Raw genomic sequence first — 20,402 nt, 5'->3', positions numbered from 1 at the left:
AATTTAATTTTAATTTAATTTTAATTTAATTTAATTTAATTTTAATTTAATTTTAATTTAGATTTAATTTAATTTTAATTTAATTTTAATTTAATTTTAATTTAATTTTAATTTAATTTTAATTTAATTTTAATTTAATTTTAATTTAATTTTAATTTAATTTTAATTTAATTTTAATTTAATTTTAATTTAATTTTAATTTAATTTTAATTTAATTTTAATTTAATTTTAATTTAATTTTAATTTAATTTTAATTTAATTTTAATTTAATTTTAATTTAATTTTAATTTAATTTTAATTTAATTTTAATTTAATTTAATTTTAATTTAATTTTAATTTAATTTTAATTTAATTTTAATTTAATTTTAATTTAATTTTAATTTAATTTTAATTTAATTTTAATTTAATTTTAATTTAATTTTAATTTAATTTTAATTTAATTTTAATTTAATTTTAATTTAATTTTAATTTAATTTTAATTTAATTTTAATTTAATTTTAATTTAATTTTAATTTAATTTTAATTTAATTTTAATTTAATTTTAATTTAATTTTAATTTAATTTTAATTTAATTTTAATTTAATTTTAATTTAATTTTAATTTAATTTTAATTTAATTTTAATTTAATTTTAATTTAATTTTAATTTAATTTAATTTTAATTTAATTTTAATTTAATTTTAATTTAATTTTAATTTAATTTTAATTTAATTTTAATTTAATTTTAATTTAATTTTAATTTAATTTTAATTTAATTTTAATTTAATTTTAATTTAATTTAATTTAATTTTAATTTAATTTTAATTTAATTTTAATTTAATTTTAATTTAATTTTAATTTAATTTTAATTTAATTTTAATTTAATTTTAATTTAATTTTAATTTAATTTTAATTTAATTTTAATTTAATTTTAATTTAATTTTAATTTAATTTTAATTTAATTTTAATTTAATTTTAATTTAATTTTAATTTAATTTTAATTTAATTTTAATTTAATTTTAATTTAATTTTAATTTAATTTTAATTTAATTTTAATTTAATTTTAATTTAATTTTAATTTAATTTTAATTTAATTTTAATTTAATTTTAATTTATTTCTAATTTAATTTTAATTACCGAACGAATTTATTGTCAAATACCCAGAAAAGTCTTCGAATGAATTCCCGGAGAAATTTCCGAAGGAATTTCCTGAGAAATGCCCGAAGAAGTACCTGAAGAAATTTCCGAATAAATTACCGGAGGAATTATCGAAGGATTTTTCTAGAGAATTCCATTATAGAATTTCCGGAAGGAAGTCTAAACCCGGAATGATTTCCCCGTAAGAATTTCAGGAGAAATTCCGAAGGATTTTCCAGCGGTATTCCCGGAGGAGTTCTTGAAGGAATATTTGGTGGAATTCCCAAACGAATTTATTGTCATATACCTGGAGGAATCTTCGAATAAATTCCCAAAGGAAGTCCATAAGGAATTCACTGAGAAATGCCCGAAGAAGTACCTGAAGAAATTTCCGAATAGATTACCGTAGGAATTATCGAAGGATTTTTGTAGAGAAATTCCGAAGGATTTCCCAGCGGTATTCCCGGAGGAGTTCTTGAAGGAATTTTTGGTGGAATTCCCAAACGAATTTATTGTCATATACCTGGAGGAATCTTCGAATAAATTCCCAGAGAAATTCCCAAAGGAAGTCCATAAAGAATTCACTGAGAAATGCCCGAAGAAGTACCTGAAGAAATTTCCGAATAGATTACCGTAGGAATTATCGAAGGATTTTTGTAGAGAAATTCCGAAGGATTTCCCAGCGGTATTCCCGGAGGAGTTCTTGAAGGAATTTTTGGTGGAATTCCCAAACGAATTTATTGTCATGTACCTGGAGGAATCTTCGAAAAAAATCCCAGAGAAATTCCCAAAGGAAGTCCATAAGGAATTCACTGAGAAATGCCCGAAGAAGTACCTGAAGAAATTTCCGAATAAATTACCGTAGGAATTATCGAAGGATTTTTGTAGAGAATTCCATAATAGAATTTCCGGAAGGAAGTCTAAAACCGGAGTGATTCCCGTGAGAAATTCAGGAGAAATTCTTAACGAAATACCCGGAGAAATTCGTTCGGTAAATCCAATTTTTTTTTAATATTCCTACGAGAATCTTTCTAAGATTCTTGAAGAAGTCGTAATGGGATTCCGAAGACAATCGTTTTGGAATTCCGCAGAGAATCCTTCTTATTGCAATTGAAATTATTCTAGAATTCCCCAAAATCTCAAAAAAAAAATAAATCCCTTCATAATCTCATAAGGATTTTCTTCCGGGAATTCTTTCGTTAATTTGTCCGGGAGTTCCTCCGGGGATTCCTTCGGCAGTACAACCGGGAATTCTTTCAGTTGTTTCTCCGGGAACTCTATCGAAAATCCTTCGGGGGTTATTAAGGAAATTCATTAGGGTATTCCTTCAGGAGCTCCTTTGGGAATTCCATCAAAAATTCCTCCGGGAATTCCTTCAGGAGTTCCTCCGAGAACTTCTTCCGGAATTCCTTCGAAAAATGCTTCGGGGATTTCTCAGGCAATTCTTTCGTTAATTTGTCCGGGAATTCCTCCGGAGATTCCTTTGGTAGTTCTTCCGGGAACTCATTTGGGAATTCCTTCGGAAATGAATTCCCGGACAAATAAACGAAAGAATTCCCGGAGAAATCCCCGAAGGAATAGCAAGAAGAATCACTTGAAGAATTCCCGGAGGGATCGCCGAAGCAATTCCCGGAGGAATCCTCGAAGGAATTTTTGAATGAATTGCCCGAGGAGTTTCCGAAGGAATGCTCGGAGGAACTCCTGAAAGAATTCCCGGGGGAATTTTCGATGGAATTCCCGGGAGAACTGACGAAGGAATCCTCGGAGGATTTTATTAACGAAAGAATTCCCGAAGGAATTCCCGGAGAAATTCTTCCCGAAGGAATACCCGGAGAAATTCTTCCCGAAGGAATTCCCGGAGCAATCCTTCCGGAAGGAATTCCTGGAGGAATCCTTTCCTAAGGAATTCCCGGAGGAATCCTTCCCGAAAGAATCCTCGGAGGAATCCTTCCCGAAGGAATTGCCGGAGGAATCCTTCCCGAAGGAATTACCGGAGGATTCGTTCCCGAAGGAATTCTCGGAGGTTTCCTTTCCGAAGTAATTCCCGGAGGTTTCTTTCCCAAAGGAATTCTTGTCCTTCCCAAGTCCTTCCCGGAGGAATCTTTCCCGAAGGAATTTCCGGAGGTTTCCTTCCCAAAAGAATTCTTGGAAGAGTCCTTCCCGAAGGAATTTCCGGAGGAATCCTTCCCGAAGGAATTCCCGGATGAATCCTTTCCTAAGGAATTCCCGGATGAATCCTTCCCGAAGAAATTCCCGGATGAATCCTTTCCGAAGGAATTCCCGGATGAATCCTTCCCGAAGGTATTCCCGGATCCTTCCCGAAGGAATTACCGGAAGAATTCTTCACGAAAGAGTTCCCGGAGGATTCCTTCCCAAATGAATTCCTGGAGGAATCCTTCCCGAAGGAATTCCCGGAGGAATCCTTCCTTCCCGGAGGAATCCTTTACTTCCCGGAGGAATCCTTCCCAAAAGAAGGAATTCCCGGATGAATCCTTTCCTAAGGAATTCCCGGATGAATCCTTCCCGAAGAAATTCCCGGATGAATCCTTTCCAAAGGAATTCCCCGATGAATCCTTCCCGAAGGTATTCCCAGATCCTTCCCGAAGGAATTCCTGGAAGAATTCCCGGAGGATTCCTTCCCAAATGAATTCCCGGAGGAATCCTTCCCGAAGGAATTCCCGGAGGAATCCTTCCCGAAGGAATTCCCGGAGGAATCCTTCCTTCCCGGAGGAATCCTTTACTTCCCGGAGGAATCCTTCCCAAAAGAATTCTCGGAGGAATCCTTCCCAAAGGAATTCCCGGAAGAATCCTTCCCGAAGGAATTCACGGAGGAATCCTTCCCGAAGGAATTCCCGGAGGAATCCTTACCGAAGGAATTCCCGGAGGAATTCTCGGAGGTGTCCTTCCCGAAGGAATTCTCGGAGGAATCTTTCCCCTTTTCGATGGAATTTTCGGAGGAATTCCTGAAGGAATACTCGAATGAATTTCTGGAGAACCCTCGGGGGAATTCTCAAAAGAATTTCCGAACGAACTCCCGGAGTAGTTTCCGAAGGATTTTTTCGTTAAGGTATCCGGGAAATCGTCCGGGGATTCCGTCGGCAGTTGCTCCGGGGATTCTTACGGAAATTCATTCGGGTATTCCTTCAGAATTTCCTCCAGGAACTCCATAGAAAATTCCCAGAGAAATTTCCGAAGGAATTCCTGGAGAAACTTCCGAAAGAATTCTTGTATAGTAATTCCCGAATAAATTTCCAAAGGAATTCCCGGATAAATTGTCGAAGGAATTCCTCCTAAAATTTCTTCGGGGATTCCTTCGTAAATTTGTCCGGGAAATCCTCCGCGAGTTCTTTCGGGAACTCCTTCAAGAATTCCCTTGGTGATTCCTCCTGAAATTCCTAAAGAATCCCAAACGGATTTCTTAGGGAGCCCCATAAGGATTTTCTTCCGAGTTATAAACGACTTCCTTTTGGAATCTCAAGTAGATGCTCTCTGGAATCCGAGAAGGTTTTCCTTCGCAATACTGAAAGGATTTGCATCTAAATCTGGACATGATTCTCTGCAAAAGAATTTCCTTAAAGTATTTCATTCTAAATTCAAGAAGGATTTCGTTTGGTGCCCCAAAAGGATTCTATTATGAATGTCAAAGGATTTCACAACCTCATATTTCTCTCTGGAATCCAAAAAAAATCCCTTCGGAACCCCAAAAGGATTCGCATCGAAATTCTATACGATCCGTTCGGAGTCACCAAAACAATATTTGGCAGGAGATTCTGAGAAAACTTCCGGACTTAAAAGTAATTCCCAGAGGAATGCTTCTTCGGCTATTTGATTCTAAGAAAACTTCCGGAATTGAAAGAAATTCTCGGAGGAATGCTGGAAAACTTTCAATTAGGTGTTGTTGATGGAATTCCACATCTTCGGCTGTTTGTGCTGGCGGCGTTCTTCCGGAACTCATCCTTAGGTAGCCACAACTGCAGTTGCCTCTCATCACTGCCGGAGCTTGAAGCTGATCCTAGGAGATAAGGTGATGCAGTGCAGACGCAGCGATTAACAACTTGGCTATATGGCCGTGAAATAATTTCAGGAAATAAATAAAATGTTTTCATTTCTATAACAAAAAATATAAACAAACGTCAATAATAAAATTGAGTTTGCTGACGTCTAATCACCTTTCTCTTTCTAGCGCGTAAGAAGGATATTATTTGTTTTCATCGAGAAACAATGAAAACAGATCATATCTTTCCTACGTGCTTGAAAGAGAAAGATGATTAAACGCCAGCAAGTTCAAAATGATGAAAAAAGAAAAAAAAGAAGAAGAACCCCAAATCAAGAGCTCGACGTCGCTTGACGATCCATAGCACGACATCGGACCCATATCAGGCTGAAACGTCAAAGCCATTTCGCATGTTCGAAGTCAGACGGGCTCGACGCAAACGGTGCAGAATCGCGAGATGTAAGGCGGATCCTCTTGCTCTGCTCACTCTCATATCAGGCTCTATCTCACTGATCGGGGCTTTGATGTCAAGCTCCTGTCGGACTCAGATTTCTCAGAGGGAATTAGCGAACGATCACTGTACATTCGAACACAAACTGTCAAACTGGTGTTTAAGGCTACCCCGAATAAAAAATACAGTAGAATAACAATACAATTTATTGTAACACTACTATTAATAACATTAAATTGGCAATAGATTATATTGTAAATGAAACCATAGAAATACATTAGAATGCATTGTTATGAACCATTTACTCAAATGTAAAGAAAGTTTTCGCAATAGAATGTACGGGTTGTTAAGTATCGTAACTATACAAAATCTGAGATTTTTCCATACATTTTTTTCGTCACACAATAGAGTGTATGGTTAATATATTGTTGAAATATCCGAACAAAACTGTTCAAAATACAAGTTGTGACAGCTTTACTGTTCAACAATGCAATTTAAAGGGAAAAAAATGCATATTTGCTGCTATGAAGCAAATATTGTTATATAGTTTATATGCAATGTAAAGAAACGTTTCAAAAGTTATCAATGTATGAAACTTATGTACGAAAACGTTTAAAAAACAATTGCAAGTATAGTTACATTAGAGAAATATGTTGATGTATTGTATCCTCAGTGTTGATACAATCTGTGCAACCATCAAAAAACAATGTATCCTATTGTATACCGTACGTTTTATGGTAATGCAATTGTTCACACTATTGAACCAATAGTACATTTTTATCCGGGACCTTACACCTCGGGAAAATTTTCCGCCGGATTTTGGTCCCCGTGCATTTTAAATGGGGCCGGGATTTTGATTTTCCATGCCCAAATCCCGAAAACATCGCATATGCAAAAATACATGGGGAAAAAATCCGCGAACCAAATTCCCGAGGTGTGAGGCTACCTTTATGTTTACGCAAAAGGAAAATGAAAACGTAAAAGGCACGGATGGGTATTTGATTTTGTTTGTTTCATTTGTTAAATTTATCAATTTTGTTGCTACGCAAAAATGGATTATTTTAATTTTGTGCTGTCTTCAAGTTTCTCTGATGGTGAATCGGATTCAGATATCGACATATTTTTCGCTGATTACGTCAGATGTTAGCTCCATTATAAACAAAATGAGGGTTGGAAATTTTGATGAAAATGTGATTTATAAAATGCAGTGACGAGAAGGTAGCTGCTATTTATTCACTATTACGTTGTGTATTCGAACATTTACTTTAGGTATAACAATTATTGCTCTATTAATGGGAAAATAGCGTGCCAGAGTCAGTGTTGTGCTTAATCATTATCAGACGATCATGATTGCAATTTTCATGTGAAAACTTCTCACGTGAAAACAGTAGGCGAGTTGTCGCCAGCGACAACTTCTCAAATTTTGTACTCAAACGATAATAAACACAGAATTTTCATTCAATCATTAATCTTCACTAATAATAGATAATTGCCAACAGTCCCGTTATATCTTCTATTTGGCGTTATAGCTTCATGCTAGTGAGGAAAAAGAGTTCAAAATGTAACGGTAAATGCATCAAATCAAGATACGATTTTCAAACGATTCTTAATCGCTGGCGAGTTTTAATCACTTGAAAATTTAAAAGTAAAATCGCGGGTGAGTTTGATCATTCTCGATTTTTCGAAAATTTGATTTTTCCCAACCCTGGCCAGAGTATTTGCCGTTCTGTGCATAATTTGTTCAAGGTTACGGATTTGAAGAATATAAACATAATGTATTAACCCTGGCTTTAACCATTTATAAGGCTATATTGCCATCAACAAATTTATTGTATTTATTTATAAATGATTATTCATAAATAAATTCAAATGTTTATTTAAGAACTGTTTTTATACGAATTGAGCATTTTTTGAGTGGAAGAAGGGTTTTAGTTGTAATTCATTAAAAAACCGACAAAAACATATTTTATCCCAGTGATATTTATTATGTTGAATCTCATGTTTAGATTATGTGTAGTGAAAAAATGATTTGCCTCTCTTGTATATTTGGTTTTTGTAGTTCTGACGAAATCGCAGAAATATGGCAAAAAAAAAATAGCAAAAAAATGCAAAGAGCAAAAAAGAATGCTGTTCAACTCTTGTGCGATTTGATTCTTTGTTTTAAAATAAAAGGCCCCAAATTTCAATTGCTTTCATATTTTCTTGTTCTGTTCCATTTCAATGATAATTGATAATTCAAATCTACTGTAACACAATCACTGTTACCCAATAAACCATATAGAATCAGCATAATAGTTTAACGGAAAACACGGATTGGCATAAATTCTTTCACGGCAATCCACATTGCCGTCGTCATTCATCACAAGCTCCTAATCACATTAATTTATTGATGAATTAATAGTCATTTTAGTCATTAAACAATTAACAGAAGAAACGTCTGATTTCCCCCATAATTCATAAAACAAGAAAAAAAAGAACACTAATAACAAAATTCAGTAGGGGAAATGACGGCTTTGGCAGGTTTTGTTCTATTATTGGCAGGGGGGCTTTTTATGACTGACTAGGCTCAAATGTAGCCTAAACATTCTTTGCATATCAAAGAATATTGTGGCCAAATTTCATAAAATTTGGTCGACAAAAACCCCCCTGCCAATAATAGAACAAAACCTGCCAAAGCCGTCTTTCCCCCTATTTAAAATATGTCTGTTTCTGCCAGCTGATAAAAGTGCGAATTGAAAACAAAACAGATGATAGGGATTAAGTTCTCACTAATACCATCATACTGACTCGATCCCGATTCGTTTTTCGTTCGGTTATTCAGAGTCGGGGTCGGACCTGACCCAGGTTTAAAACCGAAAACGACATTAGTTTCGTCACTCGTTTCCGTATCGGTCACTATTTTCGGCTCTCAATTTGGTTGCTGTATTCCGTACCGGTGACGTTTGACAGTTGACAGTTCATCAAATAGCAGCGCTCTTATCGCGCTACCAAATTTGGTCACCTGTCAGTATAGCGCTACTGTTATAGCAGCGCGTTTAGTAGCGACCGGTAAAGTGTCAAGTAATGATACTGCGCTGCCAAACGGCTTAAACTCACCACCGGTAATCTTGCTCTTAACAGATGGACAGCAGTACAAAGGGAACCGAAGCGACAATCTTTATCTAGTAACTAAAATATCTTTTACTTAACCACGAGCGTCTTCTTTTTCCACGATTCTTCTTCTTATCGGTCAGAAAAGTGACATCCGCTGCGGGCCGATGAATGGTCCAATGCACCGAGTTCATCATTGACGTTTGAGCGGTGTGCTGTTTACTAGGAATGAATACTTTTTTATTCATTGAGTTTATTCAAGTGTTAATTTTTAGTGAACAGCGCACCTAGAGATGTCGCAAATGAATCGATTACTTCGATTAATCGATTAATCGTTGTGATAATCGATTAATTTTGAATCGATTACTACACAACGATTAACCGATTCAATAATCGAGAGAAAATGAGAGTAATCGATTAGTTACTAATCGATTAATCAGGATTTTACGACATCATAAGGATGTCGCAAATTAATTGTTTACTTCGATTAATCGATTAATCGTTGTGATAATCGATTAATTTTGAATCGATTACTACACAACGATTAATCGATTCAATAATCGACAAGAATCGAGAGTAATCGATTGGTTACTAATCGATTAATCGGGATTTTACGACATCTCTAAGCGCACCGCTCAAACGTCATTGTGTTTATTCGGTGCATAGACTTATGCAGGGGTTCATCGAATTCACTCACCCGATGGGTTTTGACATTTGAGCGTTCATTTTGCGTTCATTATGCGACCCGCTCAAACGTCATAATTTCTTGGGGGAGTTCATTTTGCGTTAGTCTATTGGACCATATTTCAGTGAACTCGGAGCATTTAAATAAGTTCACCGGATGTTCATGTCGAGGTTCATTTTTTGTAAACATTGCCCGCATCGAATGTTTTCTTCAGGGTTCTTATATCAGGGTTCACTCTGTATGTCTGTATTCACCTTGGTTTTCTTCTTACCGAAAATCGTCGCGTGAAGATATATATAGAGCACTGCATGGAAAAATCTCTTTCTCTTTCGTTTAGAGATGTCGTAAAATTCCGATTAATCGATTAGTTACTAATCGATAACTCTTGATTTTTGTCGATTATTGAATCGATTAATCATTGTATAGTAATCGATTCAAAATTAATCGATTATCACAACGATGAATCGATTAATCGAAATAATCAATTAATTTTCGACATCCTTATGATTAATTGCATATTATTCGGCAACTCGGCCGTACGAAAACCATTTTTTTGTTAAATATCTTGGCTGTGCATATGCACAGCATATGTTTCGAAATGGACAAATTGATATGAAATTTGCGAAAAAGAATCCACGTGTCTTGGAGGGACTCGAACCCTCAACCTCCTACTCTCTGCGATTGGGCGTGATAAATACACAACAAGACCACTTAAAGGTCACGTTTGCGGAAAAGCCATCAGAGAGTACCAACCTCCACCGCGGTTAGCTTGGTACCAAATTGAATATCTTTCGGATGTTTGATTTCCGCAAACGTGACCTTTGCTTTACTGTTGTATATCACAGCCAAGAGAGTAGGAGGTTGTTTATTAAACGAGAGGATCCTCCAAGACACGTGGATTCTTTTTCGCAAATTTCATATCAATTTGTCCCTTTCGAAACATATGCTGTGCATATGCACAGCCAAGATATTTAACAAAAAAATGGTTTTCGTACGGCCGAGTTAATAATATGCATTTAATTGTAATCAAGTGTCGGTCTTTCACCGTCATTAGTCGTCTGAGTACACGCGACCGTTTACGTAAAGGCAATCAAACTCATCAAATGCTTTAGCCAAGCAAGCCTTTGGCACAGCAGAGTGCGATTGAATTCGCATTCTATACCGTCCCGCCCAGTCCGTTGCTGGGGGGCATGGAGTGCGATCCTCTCGTTTAATAAACAAGGTACGCTCGTTTGACTGTGGATATACAACAGTAAAGCACATGTGGAGATTGGCCAAATCAAACATCCGAAAAATATTCAATTTGCAAAAAACAGCTAATCGCGGTGGAGGTTGGTACTCGGATTCTGATGGCTTTTCCGCAAACATGACCTTTAAGTGATCTTGCTGTGTAGGGGTTATCACGCCTATCTAGAGAGTAGGAGGTTGAGGGTTCGAGTCCCTCCAAGACACGTGGATTCTTTTTCGCAAATTTCATATCAATTTGTCCATTTCGAAACATATGCTGTGCATATGCACAGCCAAGATATTTAACAAAAAAATCCTTATGATGTCGTAAAATTCTGATTAATCGATTAGTAACTAATCGATTACTCACGATTCATCTCGATTATTGAATCGATTAATCGTTGAGTAATAATCGATTCAAAATTAATCGATTATCACAACGATGAATCGATTAATCGAAGTAATCGATTAATTTGCGACATCTCTACTTTCGTTCTTCATAAATTTTGACGTTTACTGGCCTTGTTGTTTTCTAATTTCTTTGCAGCGAGAAAGAGACAAAGCAGTCCGTGCAGTGCCCTACACGCTTACTTCAGTTCACCCAAATATAGGTGAAAAGTACCTATAATCGCCAAAAAGTGCACATACGTATTTATGGGTAAAGTGACATTTACCTATATATGAGTAAACCGATTTCATCCCGAACTTCACCCATAAATAGGTACTTGAATGACAAGAGTTTATTAGTAAATTTCACCCAAATGTGGGTAATTTTTCCTTGTTTTGCTTTTGCTTGATACATTCAAAATATTGAAATTTTCTAAATAATTGTTTAAAAGTATTATTTTTTATTAAAATTATATTTCAAAAAGATGCAGTACATAATCCATGATTTTAAAACTTGCTGACTGGAACACCATATCGGAGCTACTGGTTACTGTTGGACAGGGGAAAGCAGGATCTATGCCTTATAGGTAGAGTAGCAGATTTCCGGTGGCTGTATTGGCGGAAATTGAAGTTTATGGAAGCCCATTCTCGTCTCGACGACGCTTGTGATCATATAGATGATAATGATCATTGTAATTATCGAAATTGTAATTGATCCTCCGTGCGAATCAGGAATCTATATCGTTTAGATTTCTCTCGGCCTCGGGCAATGTCGCGAATATTTCGCTCTCTTTCTCGGTAGCTATTACCTTGCGCACGATAATTATTACTTTCCGGTGCATCCATATCTGGTCAGCAGTACCAAGACACATCCAGCGACCACTGCCACTACGTCATTCTCTGCCTCCAAAGATGTTTCGTTCAGGGCATAGCAGCCCTCCTCCAAAGTTCAAGCTTCGTGCAGCAAATCCCATATTAAACTTTCTACTCTGAGACGAAAGGACAATGCCATCCTCTTTACATAATCAATCTTTAGGATCACTTAGGCATATATGTCCTTCCATTCGACCGCTTCCACTCAGCGGTTCCACCACCAGGTCGATTGCGTCCATAATTTCTAGTTGCATCATTTTCACCTCTGTTGTCATCGTCGTATGCAGTTTTACCCATAGTCAGACTCTTTGGATGGTACAGAAGTAGATAGAATAGAGCGACCGGCGAAGATCACTAGCCGTTTCCGTCCCTACAAGCAGTCGGAGATGAAGTGTCATTGTAAGGGTTAGAGTGCAGAATCATTTCAACTTACGTTTTGCCAAATGTTGATGGGTGTTGACCGCTACCTTGCAAATCAGGTGGACTAAATCTGTTGGAGTATCCGTGAGTTGGATGTCATCTCGTTCCGGCGGACGACCTATCTGCAAGATGGAAAAAGGAGTCTCTTTGTGGACATTGGAGGCATGGATAATAAATCAAACTTACCAGGTGTGTGGTGTGTGGCTTTCACAACAGGTGTAAGCTTCTCTGGTGGTGAAAAGGGAACAGAACACGTAGGATTTTAACGAAGGTGCTCCGGGCATTTGGAAGTTTCCAATGAATGAATCAATGTTGTTGCCTTCACCTCCTGATGTTCCAGTGATTGAAATTGGATGCACCCCTTGTACAAAACCTGCAGATGGAGGGATGAGACAGGAGGACTGCTGATTCGGTTCCGCATTTTCGTTGGTCGCGGATCTGCTGGGTTGGGGTCGAGGTTGGGGTCTGTTGTGGATGCTTCACCGTCGTATATGACACTGTAGCACCACTCGCGAGATTATATCATACCTAGAATTTATTGAATAATAATGTAAAACAGAAGATGTTATATTATATTTTAGGTATAAATAAAATATTTACTTACATTTATTGGTCCACAAACCATCGGAACAGAACAGTTTTCGGATTATGTTCGACAACAACTTGAAAACAAAAACAACAAAGTCAATTTTTTTTCACCCAAATATGAGTAAATTCATTCACTCATAAATTGGTAAAGTCACTTTATCAACAATATAAGTTAAATTTACCGATTTTCTCAGTATATTTTACTTATAATATGAGTGAAATGTGCAATACCCAAATATGGGTGAATCAAGTACTCATAAATAGGTAAACTGAGCTAAGCGTGTAGACTGACGCAAAATGAACTCCCCCAAGAAATTATGACGTTTGAGCGGGTCGCATAATGAACGCAAAATGAACTTTTGTTCGAGAAGACGACCCGCTCAAATGTCAAAATCCATCGGGTGAGTGAATTTCATGAACTCCTGCACAGGTCTATAGGGCACTGCACGGAAGAATCTCTTTCTCTTTCGTTCTTCATGAAATTTGACGTTTACTGGCCTTGTTGTTTTCAGATTTCTTTGCAGCGAAAAAGAGACAAAGCAAGGGCACTGCACGGACTACTTTGTCTCTTTCTCGCTGCAAAGAAATTTGAAAACAACAAGGCCAGTAAACGTCAAAATTTATGAGGAACGAAAGAGAAAGCGATGTTTTCGTGCAGTGCCCTATTGTTATTTTTACTACACGACCATGGCAAAAATTACTCCACACTGTTTCCACACTGCATGCAGCGAACTAGCCCGCGTCGCATCAGCTGTTGTCGCTTTTGTAATTCGAAACTGTCAAAATAAAAATTGTTTGTGTCTGGTCAGCAGTCTTCATCGCATTGTGAATTTTTGTGAAGAAAAAATTGTATAATATCGGAAGAGCATTAAATATTCCAACAATTTAGCTAGCGGAAAGTAGAATGTCACATTGCTAAACAGGTAACAATCATGGCCCAACGATTGCGTGAGGAAAGTTTTTCAACGCCCGGCCAGCAGAGGAAACTTCGCTTCCGCGGTGATCTGGCGTTGCAATATGGCTTTGCGGGAATGGAAGGAACGGCCCCAAATACTTCTGGCGCTGGCCTGAATCGAGTTGAAGATATCGTATTCCAGGATGAAGTTGATACCCGCCGGAATGCTACACGGAACGGAGAAATAGGTGACGGTAAAGGTAAGTTTTAGTTTTTCTTCGTAATTTTTTTGTGTGATCTGCAAGGAGTAGGATTCTGTAGATTTGTTATGGTTCGGCTGAGTGTGCAACGAAGGCAAGTAGGGGTGCTCAAAAACACGGAATATAATGTTTTTGCCTTAAAATATAATGACCATTCATCGTTTGATTTTTAGTAATAACATTTAATTGGTTTAGAAGAAATTATTCTTGTTTTTTTTTCATAATTTGATTGCCAGACTGGTACCAGTTCTTTGGATTCTTTTCTTAGTACGGCCACAATGGTTTTTAAATGTGACAATCTTTTAATACTCTAAAAGTAATGGGTCTGGGTAATGAGTGCATTTTATTACTTCGTACTAATTACTTAGATTAAAAATAATAGGCAACACATTTTATAAAAACTTATCTATTATTATACAGCAACAAAAAAAATCATCTAAAAGTGTTTTCAATATTTAAAATTGCAGATAATTCGAGCCACAACAGTTTGTATGATTTCATCCGGATTGAGTTGACCCGTGGCTACGTTCTGGAACACGATGAGGAACGCTACTCGGCCAGACGTGAGAAAATTTATTCGTTCATGAAGATTCCCCGAGAGCTGGAAAGTTTTATGGCCTATGGAGTGCTTCAATGCGCCGATTCGTTTCTGTACATGTACACTTTCCTTCCATTGAGGTTTGTCCTGGCCCTGTGGGCTTTGATGACCAGACCTGTGGCCAAGTGTTTGGGCTTGAGGCGCCCTAGTCAGCGATTGTTGGCTCCAGCGGAGATTTGTGACTTACTGAAGGGATTAATTTGGATTATTTGTAGTTGGGTGATGTTCTACGTAGACACAAATATGCTGTACCATCTGATAAAAAGCCAATCAATCATAAAACTGTACATATTCTATAATATGCTGGAGGTCGGTGATAGACTTTTGTCTGCTTTCGGACAGGATACAATCGACGCTTTATTTTGGACTGCCACAGAACCAAAGGACAGCAAGAAGCAGCATCTTGGAACGATACCGCACTTTCTGTTTGCTCTCATCTATGTTACGATTCACAGTGCCTTGGTGATGTTCCAGGCCACGTCGTTGAATGTGGCAATCAACTCGAACAACAAAGGACTGTTGACGATTATGATGTCTAATAACTTTGTGGAGTTAAAGGGCAGTGTGTTCAAGAAATTTGACAAAAACAACCTTTTCCAGTTAAGTTGCAGTGACGTTCGAGAGCGGTTTCATCTTACAATACTCATGCTGATTGTACTGATTCAAACCATGAAAGAGTTCAGTTGGAAATCGGAACAATTTTTTGTAATGATTCCAGACTGCATCTATGTGATGCTGACTGAAATTTTCGTCGACTGGATTAAGCACGCATTCATCACACGGTTCAACGAGATTCCGGTGGATGTTTATCGAGAGTACACGACAAGTTTGGCTTATGACATGACCCAAACTCGTCAGAAACATGCCTTTTCGGACCATTCGGATCTGGTTGCTCGGCGAATGGGCTTCATCCCTTTCCCATTGGGAGTAATCCTTGTGAAAGCCCTATACCACGCTCTCTCCTTCGAGAATGCGGCTTCTGTTGCCCTGTTCATCATAGCATATTTGGTTCTCCTTTCGTGCCGAGTATTGAACACAGTTTGCACCCTGGGCAAGGCATGCGATCTTATGCAAAAACACCAGGATGAAAAGAATCAAATTTCTCAAAACAGTAATGGCCATTCTACATCAACGCCTATTCAACAAGCCCGCAGTGCCAGTAAAATAACGACAGATATCGCTACCTCTCCAATCCATCATCCAAACCATCTGCTACAGCGATCACAAACCATGGAATCCGTGCCGCACTCAACACCTTTGATTAAAATTTCCGAACAACAATCAGACAGCGTAATTCGTGAAACTTCCTCTCTAGGTGCTACTGCGCTTTTTTCCAACAGTGACGTTGATTTGGACGACGTAAAACTAAACGACAAAGTTCTCAACCAGTGTTCGGATACGGAGGATCTGTCCCGCAAAGAGGACGAAAATCTTGCCCGGAGTGTCCCTGATCTGCAGCAGGAATCGTTGGCGGCCGGCTGTAGTCCGGCGGGCGATTGCTCATCTGGGGAAGGCGATAGTTTTTCGTCGTTCCAGGGAATGCACCATCGGACGCACAAACGATCCGAATCGGAACCGTCGATACAGCTGGACCCAGACCTCAGAGCGGGCACTTGAGACCGGCAGGTTCCCCGGGGATAGTCACAACCGTCTGATGGCACCAAAGCAAAGGCTGGCTTATAGACAAGCTTTACACCATTCTGCTGGATCTTAATATAGGGACTTATTGGAAATTTAACTATCGTGCTGTTTCAATTCTGCCTTGGTCAGTAGAATTATATTTGTTAGAAGCATTTAGCTTTAAGGAGTGGTTTTTATTTTGTTTTTGCAATATTTTGTAAATAACACATTTTTGAACGTTTCGCTTGCGGAATGCTATTAAGAAATTGACGTTTAAAATACGTAAAATATTCATTGTAGAGAAACCCCCTGGGAATGTCGAAGAAAATGGAACTCGTGAAACGAATGAGTTGCTGACGATGTGTTGTATGAAATTTGAGTTTATTGTAAAGTGGGGAGTAATGTGCAGTGAGATAACTTTTTTTTCGTTTATTTGAAGGCTCAAGCACTCAAAGGCATGAGGGAGCCGATAGTCAATTAAAATTTTATTACAATTTCATCCTTTGCTTCTTATGTTCGTATGTTAGTGTTGGGGAGCCGAAAAACTCACGGCTTGGTCGAGGTTAAGGAGTACATACAAAAAAAAAAAAAATAAAATAGCACAGAACAAACTGTAATGATACAAGCAAAACGTTTCTACCGTGCGGAGTGGGGGAAAACAAGTTGGACATGGCCCTACGAATGGGGGGAGAGGGATTTAAACAATGACGTTGATGCGCTTCAAAAAATTGTGAACAAGGGCCAAGGGCTAACAAAGGACATCTCTAATGTCCTTATTGTCTGGTTTCCCTCGGGCCCAGAGGGATGCATATAAATCGGACCTGGCAATACCGTATTCGGGACAGTTCCAGATAACGTGATTGATGTCCTGATGGCCTACCCCACAACCCCATCGATTGTTGTCTGCGACCCCTACTCGATAGGAATGCGCGTTTAGTGAGTAGTGGTTGGACATTAGCCGACACATTACCTTAATAAAGTCTCGGCTAAGGTCCAACCCCTTGAATCAAGGTCTTTTCGAAACCTGCGGGAGAATAGAGTGTAACCACATACCCAAATCTCCTTCATCCCATTTTCGTTGCCAACTGAGCAAGGCCTGCTGACGAGAAATTGAAAAAAATGTACCAGTAGTACAGTGTCATAAATTTTGATTGGAAGATTCGTTCGATAAGCTTGTAACCTGCACAAAAAAAAATACCTGCCTAGATTGCAGCATTTTCATTGCAGCGCATTGCAGCGCGTTCTGGAAACGGCTGAGAAGATTCACTGCAGCACTGATATCCGGGCGAGATGACAGCATAATATACGTGAAGCATCCCGTCAGCTCACGATAGTGACATTTATGAGGTTCCTGGTCGCTTCGAAGCTGCTCTAGTTTCCCATTTGGTTCCAGGGGCGTCGAAACTGATTTGCATGATTTCATTCCGAAGCGCTTCAAAAGATCAAGTACATATTTAGTTTGATTGATGCTCAACGTACCTTCTTTAATGTTGTTTTCTATCCGCAGGCCCAGAAAGTGCTTCACTTCTTGAAGAGCGGCCATTTCAAATTCAGCAGCCAACAACTTCTTGATGCGATTCAGCTCCTCCAAAGAATTAGACGCTAGTATAATATCGTTCACGTAGAGAACGACGTAAATCTTAAAGTTTCTCCCCGTGTGCGTGTAAAGGCAACTGTCGTACTTCGAGCGTTCGAATCCAATCGTCATCATGAAATTGTGAAACCGTTCATTCCAGCTCCTGGGTGCCTGCTTTAAACCGTACAGCGATCTGTTGAGTTTACATATCTTCTTTCTCCTCTCAAATCCTGGCGGTTGCTTCATGTATACCGTTTCTTGCAAACTTCCATTCAGGAATGCAGTTCGTACATCCATTTGATGCACATACAGTTTTTGCTGAACAGCAACGGATAACAATGTGCGAATAGTGGTCATCCGTACTACTGGAGCATATGTTTCTTGGTAGTCCATGCCGTAGCGTTGGGAGCACCCTTTGGCCACTAACCGCGCTTTGTATCTGCTTATAGAACCGTCGTCATGATGCTTAAGCTTGAACACCCATTTGCATGGGACTGTATGGCAGCCATCCGGAAGATCCACCAAGTCCCACGTACCATTTTTTTTGACGTAGAACTTACGTCTTTCTTTACTATACTGGGTGTCATTTAGATTTTTGGAAATAGAGAGCGTTACGCTGAAAGGGAAGATTTCGAACGTTGCTAGCGCCTTTATCTTTCGATGGATTTTAAAGATTTATATATCAATCAACTCGGACACTCTCCAGCAATTTGCCTATTTCATTAAAACTTAAGATTATTAACGATAAGCTATTGAAAATTTCAATTCTTGTCAAAGCCAGCAAAAATTTCATGTGTAACCAATCCCGTGCATCAGTGGCGTAACCACGAGGGTGGTTTTGGGCATAAACCCCCCCCCAGAGACAATTTTTCTAGAAGAAATTTTTTTTTTCAAAAAGAAATGTTCAGAAACCCCCCCCCCCCCCGACCAATTTTCTGGCAACGCTACTGCCGTGCATTCCTAACACGAACATCAGAATGCGGTATATCACGGGCCTTCGGGTCCACCGCAAGATTTTCTTTGTGTATAAAAGAAGCAGTGCCTGCCGTGTGCGAGTCATTACAATTTGTGACAGCAGCGCGTACTGACGTGCTTTTTGCTCGCGCATTTCTCGTTTCGTTCGTTTCTTCGCTGTGTTTACCTACACAGCATGCAGTCGCCAGCGGTAGAACTGCCGGTGGGTCTGCGAATATGCATGAAAGAAGTGGGCGCATTTTATTGTCAATCGTCCATCGCATCGCTCGGAGTTCACGGCTAGAGACCGATGATGGCTGAGGCAGCGAGGGCAGCGGTGGTGGATGAAGAAGAATAAAGTTTGAGAGATTTGGTCTGCCCATCCACGAAAAGTGATTGGTTTCATAATCTACATGATCCCGGGATGGATACGAGTCATGGCATACATATGACTGACCATATGTTAAGTTGTGCTTGGTACTAAACGACACGTACATTAAAACATGGTTATACTATAATAGTTCTGATTCCCCAGCAAAAAAAATCAACTACACTGATGAAAATAAAAAAAAAAAATAATTACTTTCATTTATTCGCAGAAGGCATTAGCAATTAAAGCTGCACAATCAGCAATAGTGATAATATCCATTTTAGATTAGAAAAATTCGCTGTATTACAAGTCCGCAAAAAATAATTTCCAGAAGAATATTTAAATAAACATTATCTTACTATTTGTTTTTCATTTTCTGAGAAATTATATTATTAAACTTGACGTAGATTCGGAGTTTGGAATCAAAACATTAAATCATTACCTCCTCTATTTTAGTAGGGTTACACTGCTCCTTGACTTGTTTTTTATTGTTGCGATTAATTTCAGCAGTAAGCACGCATGTTAGCAAAAAGAAGCAATGAAATTGGTGCTGTACTTCTTTGTTTGGAAAACGGGACAGTTCCCCTTATATAGCACATTTTGCCCATTTTGCACAGTCTGAAAATTTTATTAATAGAATGTTTAAACATCAAATACTATCATCGAAATCTATAAATGACCTACATTTGCTTGAGTAAATAAGGGCTTAATAGTTAGAAACAAAGCAATTCTAATTATGTATTTAATTATTAGTTTTATTTACAGAAATATCGCATAAACAAATTGCTAATAATTCTACACAGCATGGAAGTTGTCGTTTCCAATATCAATACCTATAATCTAACTCCATAGATCCAAAAGTTTGAATTTATATTTATATTTATATTTATATAAATAAGGCCGGAGTGGCCTGTGCTGCACATAAAAGACTTCTCCATTCAGCTCGGTTCATGGCTGCACTTCGCCAACCACGCAGTCTGCGGAGGGTCCGCAAGTCGTCCTCCACCTGATCGATCCACCTTGCCCGCTGTGCACCTCGCCTTCTTGGTCTTGTCGGATCGTTGTCGAGAACCATTTTCACCGGATTACTGTCCGACATTCTGGATACGTGCCCGGCCCACCGCAGTCTTCCGATTTTCGCGGTGTGAACGATGGATGGTTCTCCCAACAGCTGATGCAACTCGTGGTTCATTCGCCTCCTCCACGTACCGTCCGCCATCTGCAACCCACCATAGATGGTACGCAACACTTTCCTTTCGAAAACTCCCAGTGCGCGTTGGTCCTCCACGAGCATCGTCCA

The 20,402-nt window shown here is 38.3% G+C and overlaps 1 protein-coding gene and 1 long non-coding RNA gene across 2 annotated transcripts; one reads left to right on the top strand and one right to left on the bottom strand.

The window, feature by feature from the left end:
• Window positions 1-11,273: 11,273 nt before the first annotated feature.
• LOC134220790 (uncharacterized) lies at window positions 11,274-12,752 on the bottom strand. The gene is made up of 3 exons (XR_009982056.1): window positions 12,428-12,752; window positions 12,255-12,363; window positions 11,274-12,191 (listed from the first exon to the last, which is right to left on the bottom strand). It is a non-coding gene; the product is annotated as an uncharacterized LOC134220790 (long non-coding RNA).
• A 794-nt stretch (window positions 12,753-13,546) lies between these two features.
• Window positions 13,547-16,468, top strand: LOC134226027 (protein TAPT1 homolog). Its single transcript, XM_062706537.1, has 2 exons — window positions 13,547-13,984; window positions 14,452-16,468. Exons 1-2 carry the CDS (start codon window positions 13,762-13,764, stop codon window positions 16,197-16,199), a joined length of 1,971 nt encoding a protein of 656 aa, XP_062562521.1. The 5' UTR covers window positions 13,547-13,761; the 3' UTR covers window positions 16,200-16,468.
• The last annotated feature ends 3,934 nt before the right edge of the window (window positions 16,469-20,402 follow it).

This window comes from Armigeres subalbatus, chromosome 3, assembly GCF_024139115.2.
Source record: "Armigeres subalbatus isolate Guangzhou_Male chromosome 3, GZ_Asu_2, whole genome shotgun sequence".
NCBI classification, from domain to species: Eukaryota; Metazoa; Arthropoda; class Insecta; order Diptera; family Culicidae; genus Armigeres; species Armigeres subalbatus.
The sequence above is the reverse complement of the archived record's forward strand: the minus strand, read 5'-3'. Positions and strand labels throughout refer to the sequence as shown.

Coding starts and splice junctions, on each gene's coding strand:
- LOC134226027 (XM_062706537.1), top strand. CDS start 13,762: ATGGCCCAACGATTGCGTGAGGAAAGTTTTTCAACGCCCGGCCAGCAG. Junction 13,985..14,451: donor AGAAATAGGTGACGGTAAAG/GTAAGTTTTAGT, acceptor TTAAAATTGCAG/ATAATTCGAGCCACAACAGT.